The sequence below is a fragment of the Alosa sapidissima genome, chromosome 12 (assembly GCF_018492685.1).
Source record: "Alosa sapidissima isolate fAloSap1 chromosome 12, fAloSap1.pri, whole genome shotgun sequence".
Classification (NCBI taxonomy): Eukaryota; Metazoa; Chordata; class Actinopteri; order Clupeiformes; family Clupeidae; genus Alosa; species Alosa sapidissima.
The window spans coordinates 31,697,535-31,724,170 of NC_055968.1; the positions used below are offsets into that span (position 1 = coordinate 31,697,535).

Below are 26,636 nucleotides of genomic sequence, written 5' to 3' on the forward strand. Positions count from 1 at the left end.
TGACCAAAATCAAAAAAAATAAATAGCGGTTCATCCATTGCAAGATAAACAGGAATCTTCAATCCAAAACCAGTGCAAACTGGGTTTCAATCCCAGGGATTTTTATACTTCACTTAAATCAGTGAGCGATCATGGTTTATGCTGGTACTGTTTTTTTTGCATGCAGTATAATGCAGCTGTGCAATATATATTTTTTATAGAATGGCATTGAACTGTGTAGTGCAGGGCTGCAATCTGTTTTCTCTCTGCTGTGAATGACCTTTGACCTCTGGACTTGTTGTGACCTCCACCCCCCCCCCCCCCCCCCCCCCTCTCCACCCTAGGAGACAGAGAAGAAGTACATGCTGCCTCTAGATAGCCTAAAGGTGCGAGACGTCGAGAAGACCTTCATGTCCGCCAAACACACATTTGCTCTCTTCAGCACAGAACAGAGGTTAGAACACAAACAAACACACACACACGCACACACACACACAACACACACGAGCAGAGCTATTTGTGAACGAATAGACAGACACTATCCCTCTCCCTCAAAGCTACTCCTCTCACCTCATGGACCCGGAGGAAACTTTTCACGGCTTTCATGTACATGAAAGTGCTTAGCAAACGACTTGCATGTCACCGCACCATGAAGTGCTAATGTACGACCTTCGAATGCAAACCACAAACACATTCACTTATACTAATCATGTATACCCATGTATATGTAACCCATGGAGAAAAAAGAAAAAAAAATTGTTGTAATTTCAGATAAAAAAAAAAAAACACCAATTAGCTCAGGTGGAGTGTGTGAGCAGAAAATTGCAGTGTACTTGAGTGCACAGTGTGCGTGTGTTCTCTCAGAACACTGGCGAGAACAGGATGTTTGCATGTGTGTGTGTGTGTGTGAGTGAGAGAGAGACAGCTTGTATATGTGTATGCACAGGGCTCGGCTGGGGTGTGTGTGTGGCTGACATATTCTAGTTGAACATGTGCAGTTTGTTTATAATAGTGCGCTTTGCTTCTCTCTGTGATGGTGTTCACCCACAACATACCGACGGCTCACTAATTAAGCTGCTAATCAAATCCAGGGCTGCCCACACTTTTAGGAAAGAATGTCCATGAGGAGAGCGAGGGAGAGAGAGAGTAGAGAGAGGGGGATAGAGAGGGAGAGGAGAGGAGAGAACGAGAGAGAAGAGAGGGAGAGAGAGAGTAGAGGAGGGGGGTAGAGAGAGAGAGGAGAGGAGCAGGAGGAAAGAAGGGAGAGAGAGGGAGAGAGAGAGATGAAGGGAAGTTGAGAGAGAAGTTGCCTTGGAATGTTTGAAGGGAGGCGCACTGCGCCCCCTGGTTCTCCTCTTTCTCCACCTCTATTCTGCCTGCAGCGTTCAGCGTTGTTCTCTTTGTTTTGTGTGTTTGCATGCATATTTTGGTGCACTGGTCTGCATGCATGTGTGTTTTCCTCAGTATGGGTGTGTGTGTGTGTGTGTGTGTGTGTGTGTGTGTGTGTGTGTGTGTGAGTGTGTGTGTGAGTGTGAGTGTGAGTGTGAGTGTGAGTGTGAGTGTGAGTGTGAGTGTGAGTGTGAGTGAGTGTGTGTGTGTCTCTGTGTGTGTGTGTGTGTGACTGTGTGTGTGTGTGTGTGTGTGTGTGTGTGTTGTGTGTTCCTCTCCACTGCGGTCGCCAGTCCAAGCCTCGCTGCTTGTGCTGTCCCTGTCTGACAGAAATTAAAACCTCAGGAAACTCCCCGAACTCAAAGCAGCCAGGGATCTGAGCGATAATTCCATCAAGTCCAGAAAAAAAAATAAAAGAAAACATCATAAAAAATTCTGGCTCTCTGTAGAAGAAGCAAAAGGAAACACAGAGAGGGAGAGACGGGGAATGGGATCGGGTCTAAATGGCTAGTCACAATCCAGCCATTATAAAATTGTGTGTGTGTGTGTGTGTGTGTGTGTGTGTGTGTGTGTGTGTGTGTGTGTGTGTGTGTGTGTGTGCGTACGTGCGTGCGTGCGTGCGTGTGTGTGTCTGCGTGCATACCTGTGTGTGCTGTGTGAGCATATGTATTTGTGTGTGTGTGTGTGTGTGTGTGTGTGTGTGCAAGCAAGTATATGCATTTGTATTCTTTTGAGTTTGTGTGACTGTATGTATCTGTGTGTATGTATATATGTGGGTATATTAATTTGTGTGTCTGGCATTATGTATTTTGAGTGTGTGTGTCTGTGTGTGTGTGTGTGTGTGTGTGTGTGTGTGTGTGTGTGTGTGTGTGTGTGTGTGTGTGTGTGTGTGTGTGTGCGCGCGCTTCACCTCATTGTGTGTGTGTGAGTGAGTGTGTGAGTGTGTGTGTGTGGGCGCCACAGCCCTCAACTCATCCACTAGCCACGAGCAGTGAGCTCCTTCCAGCCCTTGGAGGCTGACCCCTGAGTCACAGCAGTGCGGTTTGCTCCGTAACTAGCTGTGTCTCCAGCACGCAGCCTGGCTCCTCATCCATACTGACGCAGCTGGGCGGTTGTCCTGCCCACCCTGACCACAGCCCCTGCACTCACTCACTCACACACACACTCACACACACACACACGCACACACACACACACACACACACCACACACACACACACACCACACACACACACACACACACACTCACTGACAGACACACACACACAGCCCCTGCTCACCTCCACTATCACCACACAGACACTGACACACACACAGACACTGACACACACACGACACTCACTCACCACACACACACACCCACACACACACACACACACACACACTCTTACACACAAACACACACACACACACACACACACTGACACAGCTACAACTGCAGTCTAGTCATCTTCAGCACTCACATGTAATGGGCCCCAACACATCACAGCATACAAGCAGCAAGCAATGCCTCCCATAGAGACCAGCGCAGAACAGCTTCCAGAGAACAGAGCACTACCCAGGCATCCACGGGCCACCAGAGATCAGAGCACTACCCAGGCATCCACGGGCCGCCAGAGAACAGAGCACTACCCAGCATCCACGGGCCACCAGAGAACAGAGCACTACCCAGGCATCCACGGGCCGCCAGAGAACAGAGCACTACCCAGCATCCACGGGCCACCAGAGAACAGAGCACTACCCAGCGCATCCACGGGCCGCCAGAGAACAGAGGCATCCTCGGGCCACCAGAGAACAGAGCACTACCCAGGCATCCACGGGCCGCCAGGGGACCTGTTGCCATTAGGGTTGGGCGATGTCGCCTAAATTTGGGGGGGGGGGGGGGGGGGGGGGGGGGGGGGGTTAGTGTGGTAAACACGATTAATTAGCCTATAGCCTAGGTATGTCTGTACTGAAATACATTTATAATGTTCTACATACAAAAATAAAAAATATATTATATAGGCTATACGGCCTGATGAAAGTGGACTGCTAAGAGAGACATACTGACCAGGCTACCGAAGTTGTGTGGAAGATCTGCTCCAAGAAAATTGTTGTGAAAGACGGATAGACAAAACAATCTGAACACTTGCGTGTGCACCAATCAGCGGAATATTACACATTGCCAGCCTTCGCTGGGCCCAGCAAAAAAGTTACTTAAGACTACTATTGTGGTCACTCATTTAAAATCTTAGTACTATGCAGCATCGTTATCAGGCTACCGTCTATGCTGATATGAGGGCGGCGGGAAGTGAAAGTAAAGGGCTGCGATCGCGCAGTCCAGGCTATTTATAGGAGGGCGAAGTAAAAACACTTCTACAAATAACGAATCCCGATTACCACTCCGCTGCTGTCTGGGACTTTTGCTAAATGCATGAAATACAAGCCTTACAGTGAAAGACGAATAGGCTACCTTCTGATCCTATAATTAACGAAAGAAATGGTTTATTTTAACACAGAGAAAGACGCATTTGGCGCTCGCTGTAGCCTTGCAAAAATATTTGAGCGCTATAATGTCCTAGTCGTAGCCTAACAATAATAAATCTATATTTTCTGCTAAAACATTAGGCTACCTATTATGTCCAATGTAGGCTATAGGCCTGCGAGACATGTAGGCTACAAAAAGACAATTAGGCTACACATTCACGTCACAGTCAGGAATTATTTGAATAAGAGGGTAGACTAATAAGTCTTTTATTTTACAAGATGGTAGACTAATACGTGATAACTGTTTTGGTTGACAGCCTTTAAAGTAGGCTCAATTTCATTTTCAGGTAAAGATTTTTTTATGTTTTAGCCTGTTACAGGCAGGAATTAGTGACTGGCATGTGGGGGCGTGGCATCACGATGGTTGCTTTCCATCGTGATGCCTGTCAACCATCACGATCCATCGGCACAGCCCTAGTTGCCATTGAGTCTGACACTGGGCGTAGCTCTTCCCATAAATCCTCTGGTAAGCCATGAGGAGAGCAGATGCCCTCTGGATGGCGTATAATACTGACTTCATGACGAGCTGACAGAGAGGGGGCAACACCGGCCTCAGAACACGCCTCATGCTGTCAGGCTCTGGCTGGGGCTAAAGCACAGAGTTTAGTATGATTAGTGTGTGTGAATAGTGTTTTAAGTGGGGTGTCTTCTGTGTATGTGTGAGTGTGTGTGTGTATGTGTTTGCAGGTGTGAAGAGCGAGATATTTTTTTATGAGTGCGTGTGTGTGTGTGTATTGACTTGAGTTGTCTTTGTGTGTGTGTGTGTGTGGGTATGTGTGTGTGTGTGACAATCTGTGTGGGTAGTTTATCATCATTATCATGGAAGTGAGACACCATAATGAAAATCCCAATCTAAAGTGAAGATGTAGAGTATCACATAGTATGCTTTGTCAGCACAGAGATAACAGCGCTCTTATCAGAGCCAGACAAACCCGTACACATGTTCGGCAGCGGCCCCCAAGTGAGCCATGAACAAAAAAAAAACATCATGAAAAAGCACTAGGAGAGAGTTAGGGAGGGAGGGAGGGAGAGGAGAGGAGGAACGAAACAAAAGAGTGGGAGTGAGAGAGAGAGAGAGAAAGAAAGAGAGAGAAACAACAGAGCAATTAGACTGAATGTGTAACAGATGGAACTTGCCCGGCTCCAGATTCTTGCCTCTCTGTGAGGCGTCAGCGTGCTGTGTGAGCTCAGAGAGAGAGAGCGAGAAAGTGAGATAGAGAGAGAGAGCGAGAAAGTGGGATAGAGAGAGGGAGAGAAAGTGAGATAGAGAGATAGAGACAGGGAGAGCGAGAAAGTGGGATAGAGAGAGGGAGAGAAAGTGAGATAGAGAGATAGAGACAGGGAGAGAAAGTAAGAAAGGAGAGAGAGAAAGTGAGAGAGAGAGAGAGGAGGGTGGAGTGGAGAGAAACAGTAAAAAAGCAGGAGAAAAGGATAGACAGAGAAAGAGAAGGAGAAGTGGAGGCTTCTAGGAAGAAAGACAGATATTTCCCCTACGAAGAAAAAAAAGTGATGGAGGGTGAGATGGATGGATGAAGAAAGGAACACTGATGGACGTGTAGAGGGAATAGGTTATGATGGATAGACAAGCTGAATGTGTGTGTGTGTGTGTGTGTGTGCGTGTGTGTGTGTGCGTGTGTGCGTGCGTGCATTTGTTCGCATGCGCACATGTGCGCGTCTGACTCCTGACACTTTGTTTACATGTATACAACCCCGTTGCCCAGGAAACAGTTTTGGTTGGTGTTGGTGTTGTCATAGGAACGTGTATAAGGACTACAGGCATCTGGAGCTGGCCTGCGAGTCGCAGGAGGAGGTGGGCAGCTGGAAGGCCTCTTTGCTGCGCGCTGGAGTCTACCCAGAAAAGGCTGGAGTGAGTATAATGCATCCCCCCATACGCTGCGGCACTAAAAGCAACTCGCCGACCCCGAAATAAGTCTGAACTAAACATCCCCACATAATGACTCACCGAGCGCACTCAGACTGTCCCGAGTATCCTGACTTGTCCCTGACTGGGCCTTTGGGTTGAGGGAGTGGTGGGTGGCTTACTGGTGCCTAAGTCAGTCCCATGGCATTCTCTATTGAAACAGTCTCTGCCATCTGGTTCATCCATTCACTTCTTAGACTAAAATTAGTTACGGAGGGGTTTTATCTAGTTGTGCGTTTGTCTTCATCCCCGCTCTGGAGCGAGACGTAGGCTAGCCCGCGTGTCGAGTGCGCGGTCCTGCAGCGGTCCTGCAGCGGTCCCACTGGTGGAGAAGCAGATCAGTAGCAGCGCCGCATTCCTGGGCTGTTGTGTCACACTGTGGAGGATTGGAGAGGGAGGGGCTCTCAGCTCTGTTTCTAATCAACCCCCTCCTCTCCCAAATTCCCCTTCTCCCACTTCCATCTAGCCCCCTCCTCTTCATCCTCCCACTCCTCCTCCTCATCCTCCTTCCACTCCTCCACCTTCCTCCCCTCTGCTTCTCTCCGAGGCGCAAGTGATGTCACAGTTCCACGAGGGTTCCCCTTAATCTGTCGTGACAGAAGCCAGCCGCACCCTTGCGCCGATGCACTAACTTCAGCTCTTTATGTGTCTTAAGCATTCCTATAATTTCATATCTGTGGCCTCTCTCTCTCTCTCTCTCTCTCTCTCAGTCATTCACCAATTTTTTCTCTTTTCTCAGTCACATATCCACACACAAAGTCACACATCTCTAATTCACACCGCTGCTTCCCACCGCTCTCATTCACTCTCAGTCACAGGGAGCGCATCTTTTGCCCTGTCCTCTGATCACCCTGTGTTTAGACTGCTTTCCCTGGTCTCACCCCTGCTGCTTGGCGTGTGTGTGTGTGTGTGTGTGTGTGTGTGTGTGTGTGTGTGTGTGTGTGTGTGTGTGTATGTGTGTGCATATATATGTGCGTGTATAAATGTGTATGTGTGTGTATATATATGTGTGTGTATAAATGTGTGTGTGTGTATGTGTGTGTATATATATGTGCGTGTATAAATGTGTGTGTGTGTGTGTGTGTGTGTATATATATATATATATATATGTGCGTGTATAAATGTGTGTGTGTGTGTTTGTGTGTGTGTGTGTGTGTGTATATATATGTGCGTGTATAAATGTGTTTGTGTGTGTGTGTGTGTGTATATATATATGTGCGTGTATAAATGTGTGTGTGTGTGTGTGTGTGTGTATATATATATGTGCGTGTATAAATGTGTGTGTGTGTGTGTGTGTATATATATATGTGCGTGTATAAATGTGTGTGTGTGTGTGTGTGTGTATATATATATATGTGCGTGTATAAATGTGTGTGTGTGTGTGTGTGTGTGTGTGTGTGTGGTGGCGATAGGAGGACGGTGAGGGCTCCTCCATGGATAGCGTCTCCATGGATCCCCAGCTGGAGAGGCAGGTGGAGTCCATCCGCAACCTCGTGGACTCGTACATGAGCATCGTCCACAAATGCACCCGGGATCTCATGCCTAAGACCATCATGCACCTCGTCATTAACAATGTCAGTTTAAGAAAATAAATATCAAGCACCATTGTAGCTCTTTTCTAAGTTTATTTTAATTAACTTTTGACTGTTACATGACAATGCATCATCACATCTTAGCAACAACATGTTGGACTGTTTTTGTTTGGATTATCAAAATCATTATTTATAACTCTAGTAGTAATAACTTTGCAACATTGCAACATTGAACAAGAAGTTATCACTCCATAGAGGCTGTTGCACTTTGTTCCCTGTCATCAATCATTCTGTTACCGCTCTTGAAAGTTATTACATCCCGGTTAACTTAATGTCTTGACTACGTAATAGCATCAGGAAGCTAGAGGTGTCATCAAGTCGTGCAGTAAAAAGTTGGGCTTTTGGCTGTGTTTTTTTTCGTGACCTGTTTTACTATGGTGTCACCACATAGGTTATGTGTGTAATTGGTGTTGTTTTTGTTATATGTTTTTAGTCTCACCCATTTCCTTGTTTCCCCTCCCCTGGCTGCACGCTTCATTTGTTTCTCCTTTTAACCCCCCCCCCCACAAGGTGAAGGAGTTCATCCACTCGGAGCTGCTGGCCCAGTTGTACACCATCGGTGACCAGTCGGTGCTGATGGATGAGTCCCCGGAGCAGGCTCGGCGCCGGGAGGAGGTGCTGCGCACGCACGCAGCCCTCAAGGAAGCGCTGGACATCATCTCCGACATCTCCACCTCCACCGCGTCCGTCCCTCTGCCGCCGCCAATCAACACCGCCTGGTCTCAGACGAATCTGGGCCCCTCACGCAGGTGCCGTCTGATTGGCCGGTGGGCTAGCTGGTGGAGGGTCTCCGGACTCATTGCCGGGGTTCAGGCATGGGCAGGGTTGTTTTTTTTAAAGCTCGAAAAGAGCTAATTATCTATTATATAATTTAGAATTGGCCAGGGCTCAGTTGGAAAAGAGACCTCTGTCACAATGTGACTACCCTGGTAAAACAAAGGAATTTTTTTTAACAACCTCAGGCACAGAAAAATGTCCTTGCTTCAAGCCCTGGGTCCAAGTTTGTCTTGAGTCTTGAGAATTAGCTCTGAGGGGACTGGAAAGAGGGAAGTAATGAATGTGGACGAGTGGAGAGAAAGGAAATGGAGGATAAAAGAGTGTTTAGGTAGAGGCCATCACTGTAAATAAGAACTTGTTCTTAATGATCTGCCTGGTTAAATAAAGGTAAAAAAAATAAACAATAAGAGGAATAGATAGTGTCAGGATGAGGAGGGTGGTGGTGATGGATAGATGTAAATTATGTTCGGCTTCATGGCGATGTTTATGAAGGAGATGCATTTGTTATTGTGTCATAGGACAGATGTCGGGTCCCATGAGCTTCAACTTTCTATTCTTCAGCTGTCTCTCTCTCTCATGCTGTCTCTCAACACCCCCCCCCCCCCCCCATTCTCTTCTCTCTCTCTCTCTCTCTCTCTCTCTCTCTCTCTCTCTCTCTCTCTCTCTCTCTCTCTCTCTCACACACACACATGCATTCTCTATCTGTTACTTTCTCTCTTTCCCTCTATCTCTCTCTCACACACACACACACACACACACACACACACACACATACATGCATTCTCTTTCTGTTACTTTCTCTCTTTCCCTCTCTATCCCCCCCACACACACACACACACACATTCTCTTTCTCTCGGTCTCTCTCTATCTCACACACACACACACATTCTCTTTCTCTCTGTCTCTCTTTCTCTCCCTGCCTGTCTTTCAGGGCTCCTCCTCCTGTGCTGCTAGGCAAGATGTCTCCGTCTGGTCCCGGCGGCCCATCCCGAGGCCCCGCCCCTCCGGCCCCTGGCCCTTCGCCTCAGGTTTCCAATAGCAACAGCAAGAGCGATGCGCTCTCTCAGCCGTCCAGTCGGCCCAGCCGAGCTGCCCCCAGCATTCCCAGGTGAGCACACAAACACACACACACACACACACACACACACACACACACACACATACACACACACAGTCTCTCTCTCACACAAACACACACACACACACAGTCTCTCTCACACACAGTCTCTCTCTCACACACACACACACACATACACACACACAGTCTCTCTCACACACAAACACACACACACACACAGTCTCTCTCACACACAGTCTCTCTCTCTCACACACACACGTCCCTCATACAGCTGAATTGCAAACACACATTAGAGCTGTTTTTTTTTCTTCTTTTTCTTAAAAGTGAATACAGTAATAATACTGTAATCTGGCACAGCAGTGATCATATCTCATGCTTCCCCTTGAAGTTCTCACTGTTTCAGCCCAACGCCAGATCCTCCTGCTCGCATTCATAGCTGTAATTCTTTTAGGAGGGTGAGGTTTACCACCATAATATTTTCTACAAATATTGCCAACTGAAGCACATGGAACAAGCCAAAGCATGTGTTTTTTTTTGTTGTTTTTTTTATTCAGCACTCTAACCGTGATTTACAATATACTAGGCTAGACTGTATGTACAATCTTATTTAAACACATACAACATATACTACTGTATATGTGTAGCATCACTGTTACCCAGCACAAGTACAATGTGCGTGTCTAAACATATATATTACCATTCACATTACTAACTGCACGTTCATACTCACACACACACACACACACACACACACACACACACACACACACAAATGTGGAGTGGAGGTTACTTGAGCTGGGTAGGAGTCTGCTAGAAAATGTGCTTTTCATATTCCCTTTCCCAGCGTTCAGTGCTGAATCTTTCTTTCGCACTGCTTTTTTCTCCCCCTTTCATGGCAGAGCGTGTTCAGTACTGTCAGCAGATCAATCTCCACTGTATTTTATCTAGCACGCTTGGCAATGTTGCGTTTTAATGTATTGCCAGTATTAAATAAATCCACGATCGTATATCTGTTGGAATGCGCGTCCCAGAAGAACCGCATCCATTTTACTGACTATGGAGTTAACCCCTCTGAACTTTGCCTCTCTACTTGCAGGTTTATTGTAAACTCCAGAGAGTCTGTCTTTGTCTGTCTATCTTTCTCTTCACCTCCACCTCCACCTACTGTGATGCATTTCTTTCACTAAGTCTTTTTCTTTTTCTTTATTTTTTTTCTCTCCCTTCATTCGTCCCTCTCCCCCTCTTTTCTCTCCCTTCATTCGTCCCTCTCCCCCTCTTTTTGGCCCTTCACTCGTTTTCTTTCTGCCTCATTTCCTCTGTGCGCTGAAACAGTTCTGCACGAACCTCCACCCTTTTTTTCCCGTTCTTGCTCTCCCACCCTGTCCCCTCTTGTTCATCCAGTCTCTCTCTCTCTATTTCTCTCTCTCTATTTTTCTCTCTCTCTCTCTACTGTGTTCTTTTTCTCAGACACTTCTCTTATTCTTTCACTCTGGCCATTTTAACCTGTGTGTGTATACATGTGTCTTTTTCTGTGTACACCACCAGTTGCTGTCCGTCTCTTTATTTCCCTTATTTATTTATTTATTTATTTATTTATTTATTTATTTATTTCTCTTATTCTCCTCGTTCCTGCCTCTCCGCGCGCCTCTCTGGCTGTGCTCGAGTGGTCTCTTCCAATTTGTCCACTCCATTATGGGACTCGATGTACCATCAGACTCGATGTGCCATCATCCTCTTGTGATCTGTCTTGTGCTCCCTCCATCCTGGGGACCTTGATGATCTCCTCCTGTGGCTTGTCTCATCTCTCTTCTCCTCTCCTCCTCTCCTCCTCTCCTCCCATGTCTGTTCTTCCTACATCTTTCTGTCTAACCCCAAATCTCTGCTCTTGGGCGTCCCTCTTCTGTCTTGCTCTCCTAATAAACCACTGGTATTCTGCGGCTGGGTTTCTTTTTGGGGTCGCTGTGTCTCTCTCTCTCTCTCTGCCTCTTTCTTTCTTTCTCTCTCTGTCTTTTTTTTTTTCTTTTCTTTTCTGTCTCTGTGTCTCTGCAAAACCACAGCTCCACACACTCATGGCGTCCCAGGAAAAATAAAAGCCACTTTCTCCTGTTTCCCATCACAGAAACACTTTTTCGTTTGCCAGCTCCATTAGAGAAACAGATTCCTGCGTCTCCGCAGGGATCTTTCCTGGAGCAGCCCTGCTGAAGAAACGCTCACATATTCCCCCACCCCCCTACACACACACACACACACACACACACACACACACACATACACACATACACACACATACGAACACAGCACACACACACACACACACACACACACACATACGAACACAGCACACACACACACACACACACACATGAACACAGCACACCCATCCACCCACCCACATACACACACACACACACACACACACATACACACACACACACACATACATCAACACAGTCACAAGCACACACACAGTCACACACGCACACACACACACACACACACACACACACACACACACACACACACACACACACACACACATATGATTTCAGTCAGACACAAACTCTACTTTCATCCACGCCCCAGAAAGACAAGGCTACGGAGGCAACTTTCTACATCAAACAAGCACTATGAATTTAAGACCATTGATGAGTATCATAATCACATTTGGAAAAGTTATGCTATCTACACACATCTGTGTTTTGCCTGTAGATCTAACTTGAAGACCACAAATTGTAAATTTTATTGCATCTTGACTGTACTCATTGCCAGTGTTGCATGATTCTTTTAGTTAGTTCCATGAGTCCGTGCTCTGATTCAATCACTGCTTTACAATACATACATGTACATGATTCAAGAATGGTTGTGCTCAAACAACATCTCTAAACACCACAGGGGCTGTTCTCAAGGGCCAATGATGTCTATGTGACTGGTTTTTAGGAGACAACCACCGGCTATTCCCTCACGGAATCCTCACTGAAAACGATTGGAACCATCCTGGCAACCAACCACAAATGCAAGAGGCCATGTGCATCAACTGGGAGCGCAGCCTGGGCTATCATTTTTGGTGATGGATGAGGACGATGCCACAAGCACGAGCACAAGTATTTATTTCCTCCTCCAGGCTGGATGTGGAATCTCAGAGCCATGTCAAGGAGAGAGAGAACGGCGTGTGTATCTGTCATTGGTCAAACTGGCGTTATGGTGCTGTCCTGCCAATCATTTTTATGCTGTACATTCATATGGACTGTGCTGTTGTGTCTGTTTTGTACTTCAGAATTGTGTGTGTGTGTGTGTGTGTATATGTGTGTATGTCTGTGTGTGTCTGTGCGTGTGATTGGCATATGTAAATGATTGAGACAACAGAGACATTGTTTCTTATGTAAATACTGAGTAGTTACAACAACCAAAATAAAAGAATAATTGGTTTATGTTTTTTATATAAAACCAATCCTGCTTGCATTGACAATAGCAAATGTTCTTGAACTTAAAAAGCTATTTAAAATGTACTTTACAAAACCAGTCATCACTCAGTTTGAATTATTACCACATGGGGGCGCATGTCGCCACAAGTACAATTTACAAAATGTGATGTTGCAGTCAATGTGTATTTAATTTCAACATGCCGATCATAGGGAAAAAAAACGTTAGAGTGTGCTGGTGTGGTTTCCATATTTTAAAACGGTAGTTCTGATAATGTTTTTTTGGAAATTGATGTAGTTTTAAATAACTGACCATTTTATCAGTGGAACAGCAGCCTGCATTTTATAATGTTGCCTAGCCTACTGTAGTAGCCTATGACTGCTTCCATAGCGTTCTATTATTACCAGTTATTTGTGACGAAATATCACAAAATGTATAAAAGGAGGAGTTGGTGCCAAAGATTCTAGAGCATCTTTGGTTGGTGCTGCACCCGGGCACGGGTGAGGTGTTGCTGGGAAGTGTCCCCTGTCCCGGTTGAACATCGTTTCGAGCCGCGGACTTTTAACATCATGGAGAGGGGCGGCCATTCGCATAAAAGGCCCAAGCAACATTCTATCCTGGCCAGGCCCTCCAGAGAACATGTGAAGGTATTTGGTCAGACTTGTCCCTTTAGTTATAGCCTACACACGTTCAGGCGCATGGTTAACGCACTGAAGTCGAGATACTTAGGTTAGTGGGTCATTCCGTGTCAAATCAGAAAAAATCCAGGAAAATTGTTGCTGCACCGTCTCAGATTTTGCTCTAAATTTGTATACCTAATTGGCCTAAGACCTAACTAATTTTTTGTCCCAAAACTAAGACCTGAAAACATTCTCAGAAATGCCTTATTTTAAAGGCCATGTTTAGGCATTAATATCTTGAAAATTAGTATTCCTACCCTGCCCAAACGTAAGGTGGAAGACATGTCGGTATGAATTGATCGTTAAAAGTTTGCACTGCATACCCATTAGCTTTATACAAGGGTCTTGTAAACGAATTTTTGTATTGACATGGCACCATCAATCATTATCATGTCTGCAAATACAATACTTTGTTGTATAGACAATATTTGAGGTCTCGGCAACGAAAATCAACGTTTATAGTCATTTCGTGTATAAAGTACCAATATGATGTAGCCTACCATGTTTCATTAATACATAGATACACTTGCTTGGTTACATGCATTTTGATTCTTGTCCTTGAGGCATAATAATGATTTTGACACTATTTATTTATCTATGGTACAACATTGGCACTTTGTACACTAAATTCCCATAGATACTTTATTGATGCCCAAGAGGAAATACACTGGGCTACTTCCACATAGATTTTCAAGTGCGTATGAGGTTACCCCACATACCATTTTAATCCTATGAAAATGACCGAGAAACACAACCTTCCCTTGTTTAGTCCAATCTTCAAGCCTATTATATGTGGCGAGTGCAAATATTGGTACAACATTAATAAAATATAGTATGTAAAGCCAAAAATAATGATATACCAAAAGAGTACAAAAACAAGTTTTTTTTTTTTCAAATCTAGGGCTTTGTAGAAAATCAATGAGAATGCTGTACAAAATGTTTAATAGTTCAGTCATACTGAGAACATGTTTGTCTTCCACCCTACAAAGTTTAGGCTACCTATAAATAATACTTTTCATTATATTCATGTCCAAACATTTCTTCCCAGATAATGTGATATTCAGGCTCTAGGGCTGCAAATACTATGAAGACTTGAACAGAAATATTTTACAGGCCTTTGTTTTTGGGACCCATTCTTGGACATGGTTTGCACAAAATCTGAGATGGTGCAGCAACAACCTTATCTGATTTGACACGGAATGGTCCAGTTTCTTTTAGGATAGATTTTAAAGTACTGCTACTGGTTTTTAAAGCACTGCATGGGATGGGGCCAACATATATATCAGACATGTTTAAATTTTACATCCCCCACATACCTCTTAGATCGCAGAACAGCCAGGTATTATGCATACCTTCTACTCGCACCAAACAGGGTGAAGCTGCTTTTAGCCACCATGCAGTCCAGATATGGAACAAACTCCCTGAGCATATTAAGACTGCTCCAACCATTGCCACTTTTAAAACCCAATTGAAGACCACCCTCTTCTCTATGGCTTTTTCCTGTTTTTAATTTATTTATATTGCTTTTATTGTTTTTACTAATTCTACTATTTTATTGCTATTATTATTTTAACATTCTACTATTTTATTGCTTTTATTGTTTTTACTTATTTCACTACTGTGATATATTTGTGATATGTTTTATACCTGCTTACTTTTATTTGAGGTAATGCCTGAACTATGTAAAGCACATTGTGTCTACCTGGGGTATGAAATGCGCTATATAAATAAATTGCCTTGCCTTGCCTAGTGACAGTGCAAATCATAGTTTTAGCCCGCATTTCCAAAACCAAAAGTCAATACAAAAAATACATGTCACAGCAGGTACACAAAATATCTTTATTATTTTGCATTTTAAAAAATATGTTAAAACCCATTTATTTTCATGATTAATACTGAAGTTACTTGCCGTGACAATATTAATTAGATTTTCTGTGTCCATACAGTGATGGCCAAAAGTATTGGCACCCATGCTAAAGTTGACTGAAAAGAGGAATATAAAATCATCTTTTGGAAATTGATCTTAATGCCTTAAGTGAAAAATTAGGAAATATCTAACCTTTAAGGACACCAATTTTCTTAGTGAATGAATAATGTATCATAAATAAATAAATGTTTTAAAATTTCAGTTAGCCTATTAGCTGGTTTGATTTGCATTGAGCTCAATGAGCATCAAACCAGCTAATAGGCTAACTGAAATAACACCCATGCCAATCTCTAGGTATGGTGAAGGGTATGTGATGATGTGGGGCTATTTTAATTGCAAAGGCCAAGGTAACTTTATCAGGATGCACAGTATTCTGGATCCATGAAATAACTGGCCTTTAAAAATAAAAATCTGCCTGTCTCTATGGGAATTTAACATAGGGGTGGGAATACTTATGACCCCTGTATTTTAAGGAAGAACATTTATTTATTTATGATACATTATTCATTCACTAAGAAAATTGGTGTCCTTAAAGGTTAGATATTTCCTCATTTTTCACTTAAGGCATTAAGATCAATTTCCAAAAGATGATTTTATATTCCTCTTTTCAGTCAACTTTAGCATGGGTGCCAATACTTTTGGCCATCACTGTACAAAAACATTTAGCCTAGTCTCTTGACCGTATTCTTTCTATACAGCAGAGCAGTAAAATGGAAGGATAAAAGTCTCTTTCTTGGGAATGTATAATGCATATTCCTGAGAACTGAGATGGCCTCAGTGCAACAATAATGTCTACTTAAAACAGGTTAACCTAAATGTTTTTAAAAAAGGGACAACTTGGTAGCAATCGTTTTAGTCAATTACCGCAAGCCCTTCAGTGTCAAAGACTGATTACAAGTGGCAAGTGACTTTGTTACTGCCCCTCGGTCTCAGTTCAAAAAGTGGGAAAGGTCTTCTCGTATCTCCGCCTCATCCCAGGGCCCGTGGATGTTGTCCTTGTGCCTCTGTAGGCGCACTAGTAACAGAGGGCAGATCAGGGTGAGTGTGAGGAGGGCAAATGCGAACAACAGAGCTCCTGTAGGCCAGAGGGAGCCCAGGCCCATCACTCCACCAAATGACACCAGGCTGGCTATCCAGGGGAAACTCCAAGGGGCGTGCTCCGTCAGTCTGTGCAGTAGACAAGGCCACAAAGCGAAGACCAGCAGGGCGCAAGTTAGCATGGCAAAGGTGTGGAGCGCCCCTGGCAAACGCGATGCCAGGCAAACGGAAGCAAACAGGGCTGCGTTCAGAGATAGGCTACCTGGGGGACTAGGCTGGGCATAAGGGAAGGACACCAGGTGAGCCAAGAGCATCATCGCAGACATGGCGTACACGGTGTCTGTGCTGACCGATTCAGTGAGAGTTTTCAGCACTGGGGAGAAGCCGAACGTGAAGGCCAAAAAGATTGCAGCACTCTGGAGATCGGCCCATGATGTCCGGTCATCGCTTCTGCTGCCACCCAGCACCTTGTAGAGTCCATATCCCACCAGGGAACTTAGCAGTCCGGCGGACAGTAACGTAGAGGGAGAGAGGTGTCCTTGCTCCATGTAGGACCACAGCGTGACAAACAAGGATACGCAAGACACCTGCTGGGACACGAGACCAGCCTCACGCACCACATTCCAGTATCGGTACTGACGAACTCCGACATTTCGCCTCAGATCTTCCAGGAAGCGGGGGTCAACATAATTGTCCGGGTATGACTGGCGCTCGTACAGGACTTTGCGCCAGGGGACTGCAGGGGGAGCACCAGGACCGCTATCGGCCCCCATCACCTAAAGAAAACGGTCAGACATTAAATGTCACTTCCATCGCCCATGTATAACTATGCTTTATGCCAACAGAGACTGGTTTCCATCAAAACAGCCGGACATCACGAAAATAAATAGAAACCTTAACTGTACAACCAATAGCACAACATTAGGATGTTTAAAATAAGAGAACCGTGAAACCGGAAAGACTGGAACAGTGCTGGCTCAATGCTAACCGGTTAACTTAGCTAACAACATATTACTGTTTTTAACGCTTGGTGAAGAACATCACTCCGTAGCTTTTAGTTCGAGCCTTTACTTTCCTTGAACGTCGTGAAAACATTTTATGTGATAGATGCAAACAGTAAATATGAAGTACAGGAGATTATATTACCAGAGGGGTGGTTGTCCCTTTCTCATTTCCTACTAAATCTCTGTAGCCTACTACACGGAAGTGACATCTATGTGAAATATAAAATGGTTAAGACGATATAGGGACCTCTGCCGTCAAGAGGTGGAATTGAATCAATATAAACCATAGTCATTTATGTATTATTTATTTACTGATGCATTCATGTCTTATTTCATTTTTCACTATTTTAAGATTAAGAACTATTCTTTTCCAGATGTCTACAGTGAATATTTGTTGTCCTGACCTCCAAAGTAAACTCTTCCAACCGAGAGGCATTGCAAATGTCAGGTAAAGGATTGCAAATTTGAATGGATGTTTTCAAGTCCTGTCATCCCTTGTCTCATGATGTTTTTTTGTGCACAAGCTACAACTCCATGATAAGACAGAAGACTTGGCCCAGTGCTCCTCATCTGATTCGTGTAGTCCAACCCAAAAACACAGAGACAACCATTCTGCCTACCATGGTGAGATTTTATACATTGCCTCACATTTGCACCCTTACAAGGACCATTTATATGGAAACAGGCAAAAGTCTGGCCATTTGGTGAATCTGGACAGACATTGCATCACTCTATATTGTAGTAGCCTCACAGAGATGATCTGTATCCTATTTTGTAGTCTGTGATCTCGCAGAACAATTCTACTGTGAAGCAGACCATGGGTCACCCTGCAGCTGTGTACTACGGGAAGCTGCGTCGGGGCAGGTAAGGGAAGGGGGTGCGGTCGGGTGGACTGAGGAGACCATGCAGTTGATACCGTAGGCAGTGTTTCCCCATACATTGACTTATTTGTGGCAGCCCACCACAATATCAACATTGACCACCACACAATGATTTTCCAGGTTGTGCTAAACTGTGCTTAAATCTGGTTAGCATCATAACCACGCTGCGCTAATTTGTTAAAAACTGTTGCATTCAAGTTAATTCTGCAAATCTACCACCACAAATAGAATTCAATTCTGTGGGAAACACTGGTAGGTTACACGATCTGTAGTGTGGTTGAGGTGTGCTGGGATATGTGGCTTGTGTCTCTCCTAGGCTGAGGCCCCTGTGCCTCGCTGTTGTCTCTGGCCCCACTACAGAGCAGTGTCGGGGTATAAGGCCACACTTCCACCAAAAACACCCAAATGCTCCCACCCAGAGGATCCCTCATAAAAGGTCAGAGACAATACATTGGGGGCTATTCTATGTGAACTACATTACATAACTGTACTATTACAGTGATGTAACAGTACAGTTATTACATCACACTTGGACTGTAAACTATGGGTGCGTCCGTAAATTGCCACTCCGAGCACTCTTAACCGTTCGTAAATTCGGAATTATCATGTATTTAATCAGAGCGTCACACTCTTGGAGCGTCCAGAGTGTGTCAGATTGAATTGACGAACATACCCCTAGCTTACATTTGTGTCTAGAGAGCAGTAATGACCATTTTGTGTTTTACTCAAGTGCTTTGATGCATTCCATGAAATTAAATACAATTCATAAACACATTTTACAATATGTTAAGATATTTTGGGCAAAAACAGTGCTTTGAACATCAAATTGAATGAATCGAACTGAATTGTTTTCTACATAATTGGAAAATTAAGTTCTAGTATCTGATATTTGCCGTGAAAAATACTTAAATTGTTGGAGCAAAATATAACCTGTACCAGATGACACGTATACTGAGTAGATCAGTTTATGGACAATAATAGAATTAGGACCTTTATTTTAGAAACTACAATCTAAACTTTTTCATGAAACTGTCTGTAATTCAACACAATTACACCAATTATTCTAGTATAACGATTACAACACTTAACTGTCAATAGGACAGGTTCCTCATTTATAGTGAAAAAGGGGGTGTGCTTAAATTGAGGTCCTAAACTAAGGTCATGCTTGTGGGATGAATTGGTTATGCAGAAAGAAATTACTTCAACTTCAGAGGCCGATATAAAAATGTCTTAAAAGGGTTTTATTATGACTTGATGGGATTCAGATGAGGATGGCTGAACCCACATAGTTCATCCGTAACAAATCCACAGGTGATCCCCCAGATTTCTCTGAAGCAGTCCAGCAGCAGCCACCTCAAGTGTTCACAGCTCATGAAAACAAACAAAAAACACTGTTTTCCAAAACCTTGACAAAAGCAAGACAGTTTCTGTTCAGTTTAAAATGCACCTATATGAACTTATAGTCTTAGTTTTTTTTCCCATTTTCCCATTTATTTCTCCCACGAATGTCAGTTCTGGTAAGAAGTAGAAATTGGGACCTATTCAATGTTTTTACACAAGTTACAGAGGTTAGCAGTAGAGTAGCAGTTTTGCCAAGAGTCAGAGGTAGGACATCTGTGTGATCGCATCGACAGTAGTTACTTAGATATCTATTCAAGACACCAACAGCATGGGAAGACAAGTAACAGACTTAGTCTGCTCGCCTGGCACGTCACACCATGTTAAACTGTCAGCGCTTCACAACTTATAGCAGACACTCATCATCACTCCAAAGCCATTATGAGGAGAATTATAAGGACTGCTCTTTTACCATCACTACCATTACAAGGGCACTTGGGACTTCATACAAAATTATAGTTTCTTAAAGTATTTTATCTGGCATCACACACATTTATAAATTCCAAATCACTAAACTAGTTTTATCATAAGGGAATACAAAAAGCACTCATGGTTCATGCTCTCTGACCAGTACTTGTCTTTTGTGCATGTTTGTTGTTCTGTGCAGCATTTAGGGCATTTCCCCCTTTCATCCACAAGATGGCAGCATGGAGCAACATTTCATATGTTGATCAGAACAGGAGGAAAGAGACACACAAAAGACCCCAATAAACTGCATTTATCCCTACTGTATTGTCTCTGGTACGGTAATATCCCCAGTCACACCACAGGTATCTACTACAAATTAGTTCTTTACAAGTCTTATTTATGGACAGAACTCTGTGTACAGAATGTATTGCATGAGCCCTTGTTCATCAATGGGGATAATGTGACTAAATATTACTATGGCAACAATCCAAATTTGGCCGTTTCAGCAATTTGTCCAGCTCACATCTATCATGTTAACTTAAACAAAGCAGCAGTCAAAGAATCAGCAGTTAGTCAAAACATTTTCTGTTACATCCTTCATTGCTATGTTAGAGCTTGTGTGCTGTCTATTATATTTATGCAAGCTTGCATCATTCATTCAATCCTTATCACTCGACAAATGTTAGAATCCTAACCAATGAACATAAATTAAAAAACACATTCGCCTTGATCAACTGAGTACTCCACAACAAGAAAAAAAAAAAAAAAAGAGTTTCAAGAACAGTTTCAGGTTTGGCATGGCAACCAAGAATTTCCCTCAAACCCCTCCCCCCATCCTAAGACTGAGGAGTGGCGGCCATGGAAACACACATATAAGTATAGTAAGTATAGCCAGAGACTTTCTAAAGAGGAGACACAACACTCAAACAATCCTCCATAGAAATGCATGGGGTTAGTTTGTAACGTCAATATGGCCGTTGTCTACACATATCCCACCCCTTCCTCGGCAAAACGTCGACATGTGAATACATTGAGCCAATCATGTGGTGTGATGTGAATACATTGAGCCAATCATATGGTGTGTTGTGAAGACATCGTGCCAATCATGTGTTGTGATCTCGCCGCTGGAGCAAGATTGGTGTCGTGAAGCCTTGCGCACGCGCAGTTCGACCCAACGACTGTGCCCGATGAGTGCCCATAAAACGTTTGTATATGGCCGCCGAGTGGAGGGACTTGCCTAAAAGGACTTTGGTATAGCCTCACTGCCACACAGACGTGACTGACAGACAGGCCCCCTGTGCCAAGGAGGGGAAACCTGACGCCCCTGTCAATGCCAAGTTGGAATGGACGCTGACCACATGTAGGTCAGGCATGACAACGAGATCAGTGACTTAGTTACAACAGGCAGACCTCCTTACCTAACCTAACTCCAGCCAACAGCAGAGCCCTGCTGGCCAGATGAACGCCTCTATGCAAAGAGGAACCAGAGGGAAGCCAGCTAATCAGTTTGCAGGCCAGAGGACAAACAAGAACGGGTGTGGCGGTCAGTCGGTGTAAGCTGCCGGACTATGGGTGTCTGTAGGCAGGACCCACATTTAGACCATATTTGGCAATTAACATGTTAAGCGTAACATCTACGAAGCATAATACAGAGTGTGGCTCAGTGCTACCATTAGGCAGGTGCATACTGCATATATACACTTGTCTTAAGGTGACAAGTTTCCCAGGATGACGTTCTACTGCAGTGCCTCAACTCATTTTCACTGATGAGCCCAACTAAAAAAAAATCTCAGGATTGGCTTGAGCAATGAATGTGATTTTTCCTATAGGGCATGGCACAGAAATGTAAAAACAAGTTTGGGGCACATAATGAATGTGATTTTGCCTATGGCACAGAAATGTAAAAACGAGTTTGGGGCACATAATGAATGTGATTTTGCCTATGGCACAGAAATGTAAAAACGAGTTTGGGGCACATAATGAATGTGATTTTGCCTATGGCACAGAAATGTAAAAACGAGTTTGGGGCACATAATGAATGTGATTTTGCCTATGGCACAGAAATGTAAAAACGAGTTTGGGGCACATAATGAATGTGAGTTTGGGGCACATAATGAATGTGAGTTTAGGGCACAACACAATGGCAGCAGCGAAGGTCTGAATAAAAAAACAAAGGTGTGGCACAGAAGACGTAAGAGAAAACAACAAAGAATGGGGCAGTGCCATCGATCAGTGCCAGAAGAGTATCCACATAAAATCCAGAAATAACTTTCCCCATCACCCTAATACTAGTATGTTCAACAAAAAAAAAGTTTTGCATAATTTGTAAAAAAAAAGAAAAAAAGATGCTTGTTCTCTAGGTATCTGTCTGTATCGCTTTCCTAAGTTTTGTAACTTTATAACCCTCCGAGGACAAACATGATGAATTGATGAATGTGTAGAAAGCAAACACCAGCATAGGCCCCACTCTCATTACTGTCGTGTTGTAATAATGTGTAAACTGAAACAGTGCGTTGACCTTTCGGGTAGAAATATAGAAATTTGGGACTGATTGTCTTCGTCAGGTGGGAGTGGGGTAGGAGAGGAGGAGGAGAAACAGGAAGAGAGAGAACCCCGCATCCGCAGTGGCTAGGAGCAGCCAACCAGTGACCTTGTGTGTGTGTGTGTGTGTGTGTGTGTTTGTGTGTGCGCGTTACTCTTTCAAGTTTCTTGATATGTCGCCATGACGCCAATGATGCCAATCGTCCCTCCCTGGCATGAGCAGCGCTGGCGAGCACACGCTCGGGTTTACGTCCGAGTCGCCCTCTTGTCCTCAAAGAGGCTGCGTAGAACGTACACCTGGATCCCAGACACCACCAGCATGATCACCAGGTTGGTGCAGGACCACACGTTGACCCGCTCGTAGTTGCTCTCCTGCAGGTTGCGGTCCCGAGCCTCGAAGGCTCGCAGCACGGTCTGGATCTGCAGACTCTTCCCAAGCCGGGCTTTGACGCTGTTTATTGTGGCCTAGAGGACAAAAGAAAGAGGCGGGATAATTAACAAAGGAGATTTAAACGGCTGAAGCACTTTAGATGGGGTTTAGGTCTTCCTACGGGTGTACTTGCCAAATACTTTTCTTGAATGAGCGCTGTCCTCTTTAAAGCTTGGCGTGCAAACCTATTTCTACTAGTGTAGTAGTAATCTATTGATAACAATCTACTGGTATCTCATGGGACAACAGTGACTGAGGTTGTGTAATGTTTGCACTGCGACTCGCTGTCTCTGAGTCTAGCATGATATCTTTAACAGCTGCCACTGTTTACTTCCTGCCACTATTGTTTACTTTTGACAAATGACGCTAAATCTAGAATATCAATGACTATTTCCAGTATGGGAGGTATGGGATATTCTAGGCATGTATTCTATACAGTTCAGGCCAGGACCCCATGTCTTTGAGGGAAGGCTGCCATCATGTCTGCATCCGTATGTCTATCAAAGGTCACGAATAGTTAGGTCACATTGACACCATACACTACGCAAAACATTCTCGTGGCTGAAATACCAAAAACAAGGTGGTCAAAACCTCACAGCTTATTCAGTACACTGACCTTGGCTATCCAACATATCATTGACAGACAAAAACACACAGGCACTGCTTTGCATTATCTCCTCAGAGATTGTACTTTCCCCTAGCCATCTGCAGCACACATGCTTCAGACGTGTAGTGATCTGGGTTTTGTGGATTCTAGAGCATTCTCACCATAATGTCTTCCAGCTTCATGTCGAGCATGTCGGTGCCATGGACGTACTCCTTCCACTCCTCAGCGTTGTCGGTGTCGCCCATATTGTCCAGAATCAGCTCAAAGAAAATGATCTTCTCTGACACGGTGCTGAAGGTGTTGTCGAAGCAGATCATGTAGTCTCCGTCATGCGTCTCCACTCTGCAGGAAGTGCATGCAAACATGATCCGACAGTTACGATGAGATGTGGGTAAATACATGCAATTCTCAACTGCAAGGAAGTGGATGTTTATCAGTAAATCTAGGAAGAAGAGTAATGTGCAGACACATACGTGTGGACTCCATCAGATTTCCTGAAGTCACTGGCCAAAATTTGCCCATCAGGTGATGACAGGTAGAAGTCCACATCTAAACCTGCGCCATCGAGCACCTGTGAAGCACAATCATATCATGCACACGGAATCAGAACAATACCCCTGTCCAATCAGCCACTACAAAGAGTCACTACAGACCACCACCTAATAAAAAATTATGGAGGCTGTCAGACTGATGATGCAAGTTTACCAATTCCGCTCTATGACAATCTTCAGTCATAAATTGAATATGGTCAAATGTGAACTTTATTTCGTCATCAGACTAAGCATTAACCAAGTGAAATGAAGGGACATTGGGCATAGATGAAGCAATTCTGACATTTCACTTCTTACACGGACTTGAAAACACACTGGCACTCCTCAAAACTTGGTTTCATCACCCAATAATTTGTCATGCCAGCCTCTCACATAAATGAGATAACTTTGACGAAGACAGTTAACCTAACGACATAGGATAATGTCTGACTTATACCCCTGAAATGAAACGATTTCATGTATAAAAGAAAATATTGATGTCAGTAAAGGGATCCTCTTTCAGGATACTGGCCAACAGGTTACCAATCCAACCACTTGTGTGAAAGCATCAACTACGGTTACTAGGCTAATAGTGGGCCAACGAGTCTATCTTCAGGCATGCCGTTTAAACACACAACCACACAAGTCATGGAGTAAGAACTTTTACAAAATGCAACGTTAAAAATTAAAAACTGCAGAGACGTCAACCTAAATTTCATTAAGTTAGCAAGATATATGAGTTAAACTTAAAATGAATGACTGGTAATGAATGGGAAATAAACTGAGCGAGTTAAACGTAGATTACCTGGTATTCAATCTCCAGGGAGGCGTCATTCTTCATGGTTTGATAGAAACATTCCTTTTGACCAGCAGGAAGAGTGAATGTAAAGTCACTGTCTAAAGACTGCGAAAAGCCAGCTACCAAAGAGTGCTTCGTCAAGAACACCACCGACAACAACAGTAAGAACACTCTACTCTCTAGTAACATAGTCTCACACGGATGTTACTCTAACTATTACACGAATAATACTCCAAAACCTGGAATAAAAAAAAGCTACTGTTCCCAATGGACCTCCGAGTAAAGTTAACAAGATAGACGACTTAACACCATAGACAGTAAAAGAAAGCTTAACACCCGTCAAAACTTCTAGGGATGTACAGCTCACCGAAAGTCGATGGGATGTTGAAACGTAAGGACCCCACGGAGAAGTGTGAGAATTAGGCAAATCGTAATGTTGTATGGTCTAAGTTATAAGGTAGCAGGATGTGCTATATGTATGTCGAATATATCAAATTATTATGAAATACATTCAAATCTGTGATTAAATATTTATGAATTTTACATTACACTCAGGCAATGTAAAAGGCAGCTATTATGAAAGGTATGACGGGAATTGTTGTTCTTTGGAGGACATGTCAAAACTTTTGAAGATGTGCATAAGGGAGGCCTATTCAAATGTATTTTTCACAGCAAATATCGAAATAGCTTGATTTCAGTTCACTTTTTTACTTGGTCAATATTCGCCACATGGTCAATATTAGCCTATCTGAGTAAGGGTAGCCTAAGAAAGGCTTTTTTTTAAGTGGACATGTAGTAGTTAGGTGTAGTGGGTATACTGTGATCAACTTCAAATGTTAATACGTATCCTTGCCTATTTAAGTGGGTATACTGAGATGGTGATGCTTTTTAAGTGGGTATACTGCGTAGTCCTGCGTATCACGTCGTAGACTACACCACTGCAATATTATAAAATAAGACCTGATTATGTTGCCGTCTGCGTAGGCGTAGACTGATGTTATTGGAATAACAGGCCTGTAGCCCATAACTAACGCCGCGCTGTGGTAGTGTCAGTCTGGCATTTCCATATAATGATGGAGATATTGACTTGGTGGCTAGATATATCAATTTATAAAAAAAATCTAAAATCTCTAGCCACCAATAGGTCAGGTCTTATTTTTTTCGATATTTTTCTATTTTTTTTCTATTTCTTTCACCTTCGAAGGTGGGCTTTAAGGTTAATAAAGGTGGTCCTTAAAGTAAAAAACACACTTTGGGGAATGTTAAGATGTAGGTAAGAACTGTCAGATCATTTTACTATTGTTGGAATATTTTAGCAAAGAAAATAAGGATAATGTTCTGTAGATGCTACACTGAAGCGGGTACCTGTATACCTGGATCCGAATGTACTGTCAGAGCATCATGTTTAGAGAAATTTAAAGTGGTCTACTCCAGCATGAATACCCTAACCACTAGGCGGTTTGGTGTCTCACGTTTTTCCACGTGCATATACAGTTAGCACAAAGGTACAAGTCATCATCACATGAACCCCTGTTTGCCGATTGCAAAATCATTTTGTGGTAGATATTTAGATTTGGCTTGCTTATCAAATGCTGACGCGTCCCATGACTGTGCCTCCAACTCATCTTGGATCAGGGATGTGGGCGGGGTTTTTCTGAGGAACGTCACAGCTCGGCCGCCGCTGGCTTGTCCCATTGGCTGAGAGCGCAAC

General features: G+C 43.7%; 3 protein-coding genes across 8 annotated transcripts in view; 1 reads left to right on the forward strand and 2 right to left on the reverse strand.

Moving 5' to 3' along the window:
* The window catches only part of dnm3a (dynamin 3a), a 46,947-nt gene extending 26,610 nt beyond the window's left edge, over nucleotides 1-20,337 (forward strand). For 4 of the 6 annotated variants that reach the window (XM_042057037.1, XM_042057041.1, XM_042057040.1 and 1 more), the window contains 11 exons: nucleotides 324-433; nucleotides 5,650-5,761; nucleotides 7,228-7,389; nucleotides 7,918-8,156; nucleotides 9,116-9,292; nucleotides 12,200-13,329; nucleotides 17,706-17,779; nucleotides 17,856-17,955; nucleotides 18,110-18,195; nucleotides 18,529-18,648; nucleotides 20,218-20,337. In XM_042057037.1, the coding sequence (XP_041912971.1) occupies nucleotides 324-433; nucleotides 5,650-5,761; nucleotides 7,228-7,389; nucleotides 7,918-8,156; nucleotides 9,116-9,292; nucleotides 12,200-12,239 (840 nt within the window). In that variant the 3' untranslated portion in view covers nucleotides 12,240-13,329; nucleotides 17,706-17,779; nucleotides 17,856-17,955; ... (1 more) ...; nucleotides 18,529-18,648; nucleotides 20,218-20,337. Of the gene's footprint in view, nucleotides 1-323; nucleotides 434-5,649; nucleotides 5,762-7,227; nucleotides 7,390-7,917; nucleotides 8,157-9,115; nucleotides 9,293-12,154; nucleotides 13,330-17,705; nucleotides 17,780-17,855; nucleotides 17,956-18,109; nucleotides 18,196-18,528; nucleotides 18,649-20,217 lie in introns of all 6 variants that reach the window. The other 2 variants (XM_042057039.1, XM_042057038.1) reach the window with 2 other exon arrangements.
* pigc (phosphatidylinositol glycan anchor biosynthesis, class C) lies at nucleotides 15,846-17,676 on the reverse strand. The gene is made up of 2 exons (XM_042057051.1): nucleotides 17,474-17,676; nucleotides 15,846-17,103 (listed from the first exon to the last, which is right to left on the reverse strand). Exon 2 carries the CDS (start codon nucleotides 17,098-17,100, stop codon nucleotides 16,219-16,221), a length of 882 nt encoding a protein of 293 aa, XP_041912985.1. The 5' UTR covers nucleotides 17,101-17,103; nucleotides 17,474-17,676; the 3' UTR covers nucleotides 15,846-16,218.
* A 1,472-nt stretch (nucleotides 20,338-21,809) lies between the features above and the next one.
* tmed5 (transmembrane p24 trafficking protein 5) lies at nucleotides 21,810-25,292 on the reverse strand. Its single transcript, XM_042057058.1, has 4 exons — nucleotides 24,932-25,292; nucleotides 24,070-24,167; nucleotides 23,758-23,938; nucleotides 21,810-23,024 (listed from the first exon to the last, which is right to left on the reverse strand). Exons 1-4 carry the CDS (start codon nucleotides 25,112-25,114, stop codon nucleotides 22,806-22,808), a joined length of 681 nt encoding a protein of 226 aa, XP_041912992.1. The 5' UTR covers nucleotides 25,115-25,292; the 3' UTR covers nucleotides 21,810-22,805.
* Nucleotides 25,293-26,636: the final 1,344 nt, after the last annotated feature.